Source organism: Podarcis bocagei, assembly GCF_964188305.1.
Source record: "Podarcis bocagei genome assembly, chromosome: 12".
Taxonomy (NCBI): domain Eukaryota; kingdom Metazoa; phylum Chordata; class Lepidosauria; order Squamata; family Lacertidae; genus Podarcis; species Podarcis bocagei.
The window spans coordinates 5,297,720-5,309,802 of NC_138137.1; the positions used below are offsets into that span (position 1 = coordinate 5,297,720).

Here is a 12,083-nt window from a genome sequence, read left to right on the forward strand (position 1 = left end):
CTGCACCTTACCTGATGGCGGGGCTGTAGGGGCTGCGAGAGCGGCGCCAACTGCTGTACGGGCTGGGCGAGACATCCCCGCCGCGCTCGTAGGAGCTGTGCCGGCTATAGCTAGGCGAGCGGCGGCGATAAGGGCTGAGAGGCGAGCGGGGGCTGGGCGACTTGCGGCTGCGCTGGCTCTGCGAGGCCCTGTGGCTGGGCGGGCTGTCATCGCGGCCGGGGCTCGGCGTGGACCGCTGCCGCCTGTAGGCCTTCGGCTCGGCCTTGTCCTCCCGGTACGCCTTGGGTGTCTCCTTGTAAGCAGAAGGAGGCTCCTTGGCCGCCTTCGCCTGGCTTCGCGGGGCTTTGCTCTGCCGGTCCTTCCTGCTACTGCTGCTGCTGCCGCCGCCGCTGCTGGGCGAGACAGCCGAGCCCTTCCTGCGGCCGTCGCTGCCGCCGCCGCTGCTGCTCCGGGGCCCCTCTCGGTCCTGGCCGCCGCTGTGGTTGTGGCGGCTACGGGACTTGGAGGAGGAAGAGGAGGAGGAGGCCTCGGCTCCCCCTACCCGGGCGGCCGCGGCCGCTCCCTCCGGATGCTGCTGCGGCGGCGGCGGCGCTTTGTCCTTGTCCTCCCCCCGCCGGCGGTGCTCCCGGTGCCGCTCCCGGGAGCGCCGGCCGCTGCTGCTGCGGCGCTCCCTCCGCGGCGGCCGCCGGGGGCCCCGCTCCGCCTCGGCGCGGCTGGAGCGCGGCTGGCTGCCCGCGCCTCCGCCCGAGGAGGAGCCCGGGCTCCCCGCGCCGCTCCCCGCCCCGGCCGTCCCGCCGCCCAGCGGCCCCTCCGACTGGGAGCTGACGTCGTCGTACTCCTCGGCCGCCGCTTCCACCAGAGGCCCCAGGCCCGCCCCGCTCCCGCGCCGCTCCGACAGGCCCGCCCCCCCGCGCAACCGGACGCGCCGCCGCTTGTGCCGGGAGCCCGGGCGCCGCTTGCCCCGGGGCCGCTTCCGCTCCCCCCCTTCCCCGCAGCAGGAGGAGCCGGTGGCCGCCAGGAACAGCAGGGACTGCGGCGGCAGCGGCGGCTGCAGGAGCGAGGGCTGCAGCGGCGGCGGCGGCGGCAGCAGCGGGAACAGCAGCGGAGGGGCCGCCGCGGGAGACGCGGGCAGCGGCTGAGGAGAAGGAGGCTGAGGAGGCGGCTGGGCCGACGAGCCGCGCTTCCGCCGCCGGTGATGCAACCGCTTCTTCTCCGCCGCCGGAGACTCGGAGCCGCCCCAGCCCCGGACGCCGCTCCCGCCTCCGGACGAAGACGCCGCCGCCGCCGCCTCCGAAGTGCTCGGCATCGGGACCGCTCCGGCGAACAGGACTCCGTCAAGGCGCCGAGGGCGAGCCCAGAGCAGGAGCCGCCATGGGATCCGGATCCCGAGCGCGCCGGTCTCGTCACATGAGGCGCTCCGGCCTCCTCCGCCTCAGAAGCGTCCCCGGCGGCCTCCTGGCGATGCGCGGCGCCTGACGCGAACTCTCCGCATTCCCGGCTGGGCCCCGAGTGAGGCCTGGCGCGCCTCGGCCGCCGACGGTCGCCTCAGCCCGCCCCGCACCGGCGCGCAGGATCCCGCCGCCGCTGCCGCCGCCCACGGCTCGTCGCTTCACGGCCTAAGCCGGGCAGAAGCGGCCGCCGAACGGTCCCCGTCGCCCGCTTTGCGCTTCTCCCTCTCCCTCACACTCCCACAGAAAGAGACAGAAGGGGAGACCGGCCCGACTGCGCCTGCGCCGTCGCTGAGGTAAAGACGGGGGCAGGCCTATCTGGAGAGCTCGGCTCGCTTCCCTCAGCACGGACGGATCTCGCGAGGCTTTGCTCCGCTCCCCCTCCTCCCTTCCCCTACTGTACGCAACTTCCGGCCGGCGGCTTCCTCGACCGCATCCTAGATTCCCGAGGTCATAGGGAACTGCCCCCGATGAGGCACTTCCGGTCCCCTGTGGAAACTGGCAGCTCCTCCATGTGCGGGGCAGGAGACAGAGGGGCGACGCAGGGTGTCAGAAAGCGCTCGAAGTTCCCTGGCTTTTTAGAGGCTCGCTTCCGTGGCAGCTCAAATGAAGCGAAGTAATTAGGTTTTTCTGACAGCCAGATGGGCGGGATATAAATATTATCATATTGTTATGATTATTACATCTCTCTTTATTTTTTGGTCAGGAGAAGCAGTGATTCGACATGAGGAGAAGAAGCAGGGATGGAAGGTTCCTCAGCTGTTGATTTTCCATTTTATTTTATTTATTACGCACAGGGGGCGTAATTTAAGAATGGCTCTCTATTTATTCCCAGGAACCTTAATACGATACTTATTTCCAAATACCTTGATACGATTGATGGATAAATGTTGTTTTAATAAATATATTGTCTGTAAACGCAACGAAATTTATATTGCATGTTTCTAGCTTATTTAAAACTTGATAAAGTGCTTAATCTATAACAGAAATGTATAAAGTTTTTGATAACTTTTATGTCTCCAAACAAATCATATGGCTTTGTTCTTGCATCTTGTTGTTACAAATCACATAAACAAGCTCCATTATCTTATCTTATATTTGCTGATTCTGTGTTACTCTTATTTAGTTTTGTCATGACTCATGAAGGTCATCTCCCCAACTCCAGAGTCAGGATTTTTCTGATAGTGGAGGAGGGGTTTTCCAGGTTTCTGCTCTTGCTGCTGTTAATAAATAAGTTACCATTTCTTGATCTTCCCCTGAAGTGATGCTTTTGTGACATCTAAATATTGTAACAATAGGATCCATGAAAAGGTCTTGACCAAGGATGTTATTTATTTGCTAATACTTGACTGCCCAAATAACTTGATAATCAGATATTCATAAATTATATGATAAGCGTTTGGACCTCTAAAAGGATAATTTTTTTTGTTAAAGTACTTGGATAGCATCAGACCTGCTATCAGACACAACAACAACAACCTAAAAATAGCTGGAGAAGGGTCATTTGCTTTGTATGCAGAAGATCCCTTGTTCAAATCCTGGCATTGCAAGGTAGGGCTGGGAGACAAGCCTGTCTTAAAATCCTGGAGAACTACTTTCAATGTAAAGCTAAATGGATTAGATGTGATATAGCAGTGGGGAAATATAGCAGTGGGAAGACTGCACCTCCTACATCTATTCCAATAAATGCTTGGTGGTCCTTGTAGGTGTTCATGAAACCTTCACTTCACTGCTAGCAAACATACAGGGTTCCAACTAAATTCAGCAATATGCTGATGACACGCAGCTCTGGTTCTCATTTACATCAGCAAGTGTGAAAGTGGGTGTACTGGACCAGTGTCTGGCCTTGATAATGGACTGGATGAGAGCCAATAAACTGAAGCTCAATCCAGATAAGACTGAAACACTGGTGCCCCCCCAGCTGTGTCACTATCTGGGCAGGGATAGCCTAATTCCTGTTGTTTATGCTCTGGTAACCTCTAGGTTAGATTATTGCAACACATTATACATAGGGCTGCCTCTGAAAATGGTTTGGAAACTTCAGCTGGTGCAGAATTCAGTGCAACAAGATGATCTGATCATATAACACAATTCCTGGCCCAACTGCACTGGATGCCAATCAGTTTCCGGGCTTTAAATGGCTCAGGACTGCAATACTTCCCGGACCGCCTCTCTTCATATACACCAACCTGGACTCTGCAATCAAAATCTGAGGCCCTTCTTTGTGTGGCCCCTCCGTGAGAAGCCTGGAAGGTGGCAAGACAAAAACAGGCCTTTTCTGCAGTGGCTCCCTGTTTGCGGAATGCTGTCCCCAAGAAGGTTCACCTGGTGCCTTCATTACATATCTTTAGGCACCATGCAAAAACAATCCTCTTCTCCCAGGCCTCTGGCTAATTAAACCATCTATATTTTTTTGCGGGAGGTGTTGTTTCATAGCACACAATTGTTACCCAAGAAGTGGAACCAAATAAGAATACAGAGTACATTGATTAGGAATTTATCACCCCCAAGACAGATGTGTCCCAGCTAACATTAGAAGAATCTTAGCACATCCACAGCCCCATGCAAATTAATACTTTTGTCAGAGACCTGTGAGTATAGGGTGGTATAAAAAAATCAAAAAATAATGAGTTGAAAGAAAATAAGCACAGAGCTTTCTTCCCAGTGCCCGTGGAGCAGAATAATAGTTCTCCAAGACCAATGTTTGCTCTAATTCTGATTTCTCACAATAATAGCACTTTCAAATGCAACACACAAGTGTGATTCTCATTAATTAAATTACTGAAGATCACAGAGTGGTTTACAATATAAAAACACAAGAATACATACCCTAATAACAAATAATAACCCACTAACAGTTTGAAAGACCATAGATTGCTGCCTCCTTTGCTGCCTTCACTGCCAATAGGTCGGCTTGATTATGAGTCTTCACCATGTTCAATTGCATTTGACTGGAGTTTTCCTCCACCCGTGTTCAAGCTGTCTCCTAGCATGTTTTCTTGCCCCAAGCTCTGGAGTATACCAGGGAGCCAAACAGATTCCACAAAGTGGGAGAGGGTACTGAGCGGTCAGTGGTCTGAGCCATTCAGATGTTCCAGAGGTCAGCCAGGGCTTTGACAGGAATGCCTGTCATATCAGCTGGAAAATCCCCCAAAGCCATCTGAAAACCCATTAGATCCATCCACCTCTGAGGATGAACCATCAAAAAGGTCCCCTGCCTCTGCAGAGGTGAAAAGGTGCTGAAATCCTAAATCTCAACCGGAAGTGATCTGACCATGACAAAGGACTGGTGTTAATATTCCCCACTTTCAGATGACCCTCTTTTTGCCTAGCCCTAGGAAGGAATACACTTTCACTTTGGAGTCAGCTCATAACCTGCATATGTTGGAATTTGCTTAACAGAGCATAAGATAGACACAATCAGGCCTGGTATATAACTTTCTAACTTAAGTATTTTCTGGTGCATTTCCCTAGTGCATAGCTATTGCAGGATTATGATGAACAGATGTATCGCGGGCAGGAATGAGAGTGGACAAAAATAGCAGAATTAGGTGTGGTTAGTTTGAGGAGAAATCGTCCACTCAGCAAGCTGGTCAGGGACTGTAAGATGATTCCTGGCTACTCTGCAGTCTCTTGAATCAAGTATCCTTGAAATACAGTATAAAAGATCAAAGTCTAAATTATGTCTCTTCCCAATGTCACTAGGTTCCCAACTTCAAACAGTTTTGTAGAATAGACACACCATGTCTAACACAGTAGAACCCATTTATTTTTAATTTGTCTTGATCTTAAAACTTCAAAAGCACCCTCCCAAAAGGAGGCTATATCCCTGGTGCCCATTATTTACAAGACTCAGGACAGATCCGTCCATGAGGCAAACTGCGGCAGCCGCCTCAGATGGGAGAATCTAAGGGGCACTTCTGTGGGTGCTCCACCACCACCATTGGAGAAGTGGCTACTTTTGGTGAGATCTCATGAGGCTCTTACAAGATCTTGCAAGACCCCAGAAGCCGCAATTGCCTGACCCCAGTAAGCGAACTTCGGTGGGTGGGGGGAGAGGCAGCAAAAGTGGGGCGGCACCTTCCTGTTTCGCCTCAGGCGGCAAAACTTGATGGGCTGCCCCTGACAGGACAGTATGAGATCTAGAAAAACAAGCTTGTGCTTTCAAAGAAGAGTGAATATTTTACTTTTATTACACTGCAAATTGCTTCAAAAACTCTCATACATGTTTTGGGTGGTGGGGGAGAGAGAAGGGCAATCTTGTTAGATATGAAGAAAGCCATGCAACCATATTCCATATTGCTGTTGCTTTTTCTTCCTGCTTTGATAATAGGCTGTGTTCATTCATGCTCCTAGGAAAATCCCTTACCCCCTCCATGCCCAGATTCTTAGGGTTCTGGCTGAGCTCCCCTAATCATAAGATGAAAAAAATGTATAACAAACCAAGTCCCTTCCCCTGTTTTGTCTGTTTTGGGGGCCTAATTTGGCCCCCCAGCTGATTCTATCCAGCCACTGTGGCAATGTATTTATTGGGGTCAAATTGTAAAAAAAGCTCAAGTTCAATCGTAAAAAAAGTTCAACAACTTTGGGGTAAAATTGTTTAAAAAAGCACAACAACTACAATCACACATGTTCACTTCATCAAATTTGGCCCCCTTTGGGAAAAAAATTTCCCTTTGAAAAGGCAAACTAAGGCCCACTAAGCCCTTCCAAATCCGGCCCGCAGATGGTCCAGGAATCAGCATGTTTTTACATGAGTAGAATGTGTACTTTTATTTAAAATGCATCTCTGGGTTATTTGTGGGGCATAGGAATTTGTTCATTCCACCCCCCTCCCCCCCACCAAAAATACATAGACCAGCCCTCCACAAGGTCTGAGGGATAGTGGACCGGCCCCTTGCTGAATAAGTTTGCTGACCCCTGCCTTAGGCTGTAACCCTACACAGTGTCAAGTATACATGCTAACCTAGAAGTTCAATTGAACCTAATAGGCTTACTTCTGAGGAGGAATGTGTAGGACTGCACTTGCAGCAAAATTTAGACTCCAAGATCTCACTGCAGGCATTGAGAGGAAATATTCCTCATATGTTGTTATGATAGTAAGTCTGGTAGATCACAACTGTCAACTAATTTCTCACACATATAAGCATGCCAATTTTCTAAGATTGTCCTGATGAATTAAGCGGAACAATCTTTCTTATTCAGCCAGTGAATTGTTTAAATTACTGTAAACTAGGATGTGGCAAGGCTAACCTCCACACTGACAACAATTTTAAACTTGTAAAACAAGTTTACACATCAGTCATAGTTGAGTTCCCATCAACATACCGTAAATACTGCCAGTGTTCTTCTGTGTGTAGCCGAATGGGTAACTGATTCAGGCCAGTGCATTGTAGAACAAAGAAACAGGATGCTAATGTTAATTAGGTTAAAGTTTATTAATAAGAAAACTAGAAAATTATGCAAGTTAGATTATATCTTAAGCCTTGCTCAGAGAAATGAAGCGTAGATACAGGTCAATTCAGACTATTCTGGACTGGGTCAATTTGAACATAGGAAACGAAGAAAGATTTTTTACCCCTTACATTTTTACTAACTTGGATGCTCAATTATTTTACTGAGATAAGTCTGAGTTATGATACTTAAGGATTATGTCAAGGTTTCTGTTTTCAGCAAAAATAACGATTTGCCCATTGGAATGAAACATTTGGTATCTGAATAAAAGAGGGTGCAAGGCAGGAGGTTTTTGTTTGTTTTTTTACTAACACCAGATATGACTCAAACATTTTGAATCTTTTTGTGGGTCCTTGGTTTATCAAAACGAAATTTTCTAAACCGCAGAATTGTGAAGAAAGGTTAAAACTTTTTATTTATGTGAGTATTCTAAAACCAGGAAATTGTTTAAAGGGTCACAAGAACGTAAGAAAACCCCTGGAAAAACCTGCTGAATCAGACCAAAGGCCCGTCTAGTTTGGGTCTCTGTTGGCCCCGTGGCCAACCAGAGGCCCATGGGAAGACCACAAGCAGAACCGGGTCGCAGTGCTCTGCTGCAAACTTCCAGGAGCTGCAAAGGTGGGAACCAGAGGCGAAAGCAGTCTGAGAAATGGATGTGGTTTCTTTACTTTGTGCAGTAGGCTACATTCCAGCCAGGCAAAAACCAGAGGTTTCTCCACACACCCACATCTCTCTCCAACCATGCAAGCCACTGGCATTATTACAATTCAGAAATACAGTACATCCTAGCCAGGGAAAAGTACCGTACTCAAGGAGTGTGGCCTGGGGAGAGAGCCCTGAGGACTGGGAAGAAATAAATGGCCTGAGGTTCCTCACTCTGGTTCTAAGAGTTAAATGACATCTCTGTTACTAAAGTGCATCAAAGAAAATTATTCCTTGAAACAAAACTAATTTGTGTTATCTTTTAACTCAAGGTCTTCATAATCTACATTTTAGAAAGCAATCATCTAGAGTGGTTACTTAGCTTGGAATACACTGCCTAAACAAGCATAACAGGTTCAATATAGCATAAAAAAAACAATTTGTTGAGTTGAAAGGTATTATTGTTCCACCTTGTGGAGACTGCCAGTTCATTCATATATTCTGCATTTCCTCCTACAATTCAGAGTGTGGTAAATGAATAATTTTTAAGTAGAGCTCCAAAACCAGACTGTGTTGCTTCTATGCAGTCTTAAATCTTCTGTGGTCAGAAGCAAGTTGCAGGGAGTCCACCCTATGCTTAAATCTTGCATGCAGTTCATCACAATCTATGCACTCCATCATGTAAAAAGTGGCAGATAGGGGAGGTGGGGAATAAAGTTTTATTTTACTTCCTTTATTGTTAGGATCTTACAATTATTTTTTTACATATACTGTGGGCAAGATTTATTAGCATATTTCCCCCACCGCACTAGTCACACCATTTTAAGTGCATTCCAAAAACCTTTACAATGGGCAAGAGTAGAAAGAGTGCTCGTCTTGCCCAGTCTTGTTGTCAGCACTTAGAATGCTGAAGAATAAGCTACGTTAATTACACCTTAATCGGTTAACCAGGCATTGACTCATTAAAACATGTATATGTTGGGTGTTGGCCATTGTGATTAAGGAAGTTAAGACAGAGAACTCCGCATAAAATGGAAGATTAAAAATGTATTAGGAAGCAGCTAATGTTTAGGATAGCATGGTTCTGTATATGGTTGTTTTGTTTTAGCTTCTAGTGACCAAAATCAGATCTCAGGCTGGTTATTTTTTTCAGGAAAGCATGTTGTTTCAGTCCAACTCAAGATTCATTCATTCATTCAGTTAAAAACTGTTTCCTTTTGAAAAGCTATTTTGTATCTTTTTTAAAACAACAACAACAATGTCCAATAATGCTCTCCACTCTGCCATAAATTAACCATTTAGTGAAGCCTAGGTGGTTTGCCACATTTAAGACAGAATTGCTGCTTTATACTGCCCCAATTTGAACCTTGTGTATTGCATGCTTTGATAAATGAATCAGTGTATTTCAGTTATCAAGGTGTGTGTGTGTGTGTGTGTGTGTGTGTGTGTGTTGTGCCTCAAATAATTCATTCTTTGGATTATTTAGATTAAAACACTGCTTTCCAGTGTTTACTATTTCTGGGTTAGCGGAGTCTGTAACCTGAAGCATCTGTAACCTGAAGCGTCTGTAACCCGAGGTACCACTGTACTTCTTCAAAACTCCAAATGTGCCTCTGACCTATCTAAATATAGTTGGCGGCTTTTATAATCTTGATGTGCCTCAAAATTATGCCTCAAAACACTGGCATTACACTTTACTGCAATGTCTTCTCATTAATATATGCATTACGCATTTTGTGCTTCCCATATCCTTTTCTAAAAGCATTAGGTTTCCAGCCCCTCACTTCACATGCTACAATCCTTGCCACATTGGTAGGTTAACTGGTGCATGCCTAGGCCTTGAGGCCTCCATAGAGTTAGGGCTCTTTCATACGATAGCATTGTTCACGGGCCAGTGTCTATAACACATAAACCTCTGGAAAAAATGTGGATGATTCTTTAACCTGAAGTGGTTAAAATGAGAATTCATAAGTTTTCTAGAACAATGAATCACACGTGTCTTTCTTGATCTCTTTTCATAGTTGATCTTCTCCTTCAGTCTCAGCAAATCAGTTTTAGATTTCAAATGGTCTTTACAAAAGTTCAAGAGGTTCAGAACACACTCCCCTTTATCTTAAAATATGTTTATTTAAAAGCCCTTCTATAACCCTTAATATTTAAAAATGTATAGTTTACAAAAATAATGAAACAGTATCATAAAAAGTATAGGAAAAGGTTAAACAAATACTAATAACAAGGCCCAATTTGATGGCTCAAGAAAAACCTGGCCAAAAAGATATGCCTTCACATAAGATGCCTAAAGGAGTGAACAGGTGACACTTTACATATGGCAGAAGAAAGGGCAAGCACATCTACAAGCCAGGCAACCATGCTGTAATTAGTATTCATCTGTCAAGGACAATGAAAACAAGAATGGAATAGATTTCAAAGCCACTTGAGACACATTTATGTTACAATGAAATGGGAATAGATATGGTTATAGTGATGAAGATTAATTACCGTATTTTTCGCTCTATAAGACGCACCAGACCACAAGACACACCTAGTTTTTGGAGGAGGAAAACAACAACAAAAAAATATTCTGAATCTCAGAAGCCAGAACAGCAATCCCTCTTGCTGTTCTGGCTTCTGGGATAGCTGTGCAGACTGCATTTGCTCCATAAGACGCACACACATTTCCCCTTACTTTTTAGGAGGGAAAAAGTGAGTCTTATAGAGCAAAAAATATGGTACATGCTGGATGAACAGAAGGGGTGGGTTTTTGTTTTTTGTTTTATTATGTATTTTAATATGTATTTTGTGTTCTTATCTGAGATCTACAGAAGAAGGGTGGAATAATAATAATAATAATAATAATAATAATAATAATAATAGTAATAATAATACCCATATTATAATTGCCTCAATTTATTTGTAAGTGTAAGTTCTTTGTTGGCTTTTATAATTTCCAAAAGCAACTCTGGTCAAATTCCACTGTGCATGTTGTTTCTCCTTTGACCAGCAGAATCCAATACCATGTTTAATTCACATCTATTTCAAAATTAGTTTGTCGTGTTTGATGCTGTTTGAGAAACAACTCCAAACCTCCCTGGGCATGTGAAACTTTGAACGCAGGTCCAAGTGTGCTTCAGCCATGTTTTGATAAAATGTTATCATGTGTGCTTGCAGTTGAAGAAACAAGAGGTGCTCCCTGTGTTATCCAATCAAACACAATTCATACACAAACTCAGCAGTGAGAATGTTTTTCCGTTTAGTGAAGAACCCAAATTTAAATGACTACAGTAAAGTCAACAGAATGGATTCTTACACTGGCAACAGAACAACATTATTCACTGCACCCAAGGGCAGCAAGGTGGCAGGCAGATGGGCGCAGGGCAGGCTGCATGGTGCACATACAGTGGTACCTCGGGTTAAGAACTTAATTCGTTCGCCGCACCACCACCGAGCAATTTCTGTTCTCATTCTGAAGCAAAGTTCTTAACCGAGGTACTATTTCTGGGTTAGCGGAGTCTGTAACCTGAAGTGTCTGTAACCAAAGGTACCACTGTACAGTCATACCTCGGGATGAATACGCTTCAGGTTAGGCATTTTTGGGTCGCGCTCCATGGCAACCCGGAAGTAACGGAGCACGTTACTTCTGGGTTTCGATGCGCGCGCTTGCACAGACTGTCAAAATGACGTCACGCACATGTGCAGAAGCGCTAAAACGTGACCCGTGCACACGCAGACACGGGTTACATTCGCTTTGGGATGCGAACAGGGCTCCGGAACGGATCCCGTTCGCATCCCGAGGTACCACTGTAGTTCTGTTTGGTCCCTATCTCTCACTATCTGCTACCTGAGGCAGCTGCCTCACTCTGCAAAGGCAGCTCTAGCCCTTTTCAACCAGAGCTGGAGCATGTTTCAGAGTCAGGACATATTTGTATTAATATGCCATTTGTTCCAACTGCAATATTTGGATTAGCGCGCTGTTTTGGCAAGAACTGAGATGAGAGTAGGCAAAGTGGGAAATGGCCATAGAAGAGTGCAGGGCACAAAGTTCTACAGTGCATCAGATTAGTAATAGGTTACTTTCACACAGCTCTGTGATTACTAATTTGCCCAACAATCACACTTTCAATGCAGACTTCCATTTGTGAAGCATCAGCAATATAATCTCAGTTGTGCAGATTCCTGGACTTTAACAAGTTAGGAAATCCAATTTATATACAGTGGTACCTTGGTTTTCAAATTTAATCTGTTCCGGGAGACTGTTCGACTCCCAGAATGGTTCGCAAACCAAGGCGCGGCTTCCGATTGGTTGCAGGAACTTCCTGCAGGCAATCAGAAGCCATGTAAGCTGCATTGGACGCTCAGCTTCCAAAGAATGTTTGCAAACCAGAACACTCACTTTTGGGTTTGCGACGTTCAGGAGCCAATTTGTTTGACGACTAAGGCATTTGACAACCAAGGTACCACTGTACAGGAAAAACTTAACAGAAGCAATGCTAGAGTCACTCATCTGAAATGAAAGTTTTGTAATTAGCATTCCACAAAATA

The 12,083-nt window shown here is 46.1% G+C and overlaps 1 protein-coding gene and 1 long non-coding RNA gene across 2 annotated transcripts in view; one reads left to right on the forward strand and one right to left on the reverse strand.

The window, feature by feature from the left end:
* The window catches only part of CDK13 (cyclin dependent kinase 13), a 37,547-nt gene extending 36,033 nt beyond the window's left edge, over nucleotides 1–1,514 (reverse strand). The window contains exon 1 of the mRNA XM_081165092.1: nucleotides 12–1,514. Within this exon, the coding sequence (XP_081021218.1) occupies nucleotides 12–1,306 (1,295 nt within the window). The 5' untranslated portion in view covers nucleotides 1,307–1,514. The remainder of the gene's footprint in view (nucleotides 1–11) is intronic.
* Nucleotides 1,515–1,939: 425 nt separating this feature from the next.
* On the forward strand, nucleotides 1,940–2,845 carry LOC308570430. The gene is made up of 2 exons (XR_014001172.1): nucleotides 1,940–2,064; nucleotides 2,155–2,845. It is a non-coding gene; the product is annotated as an uncharacterized lncRNA (long non-coding RNA).
* Nucleotides 2,846–12,083: the final 9,238 nt, after the last annotated feature.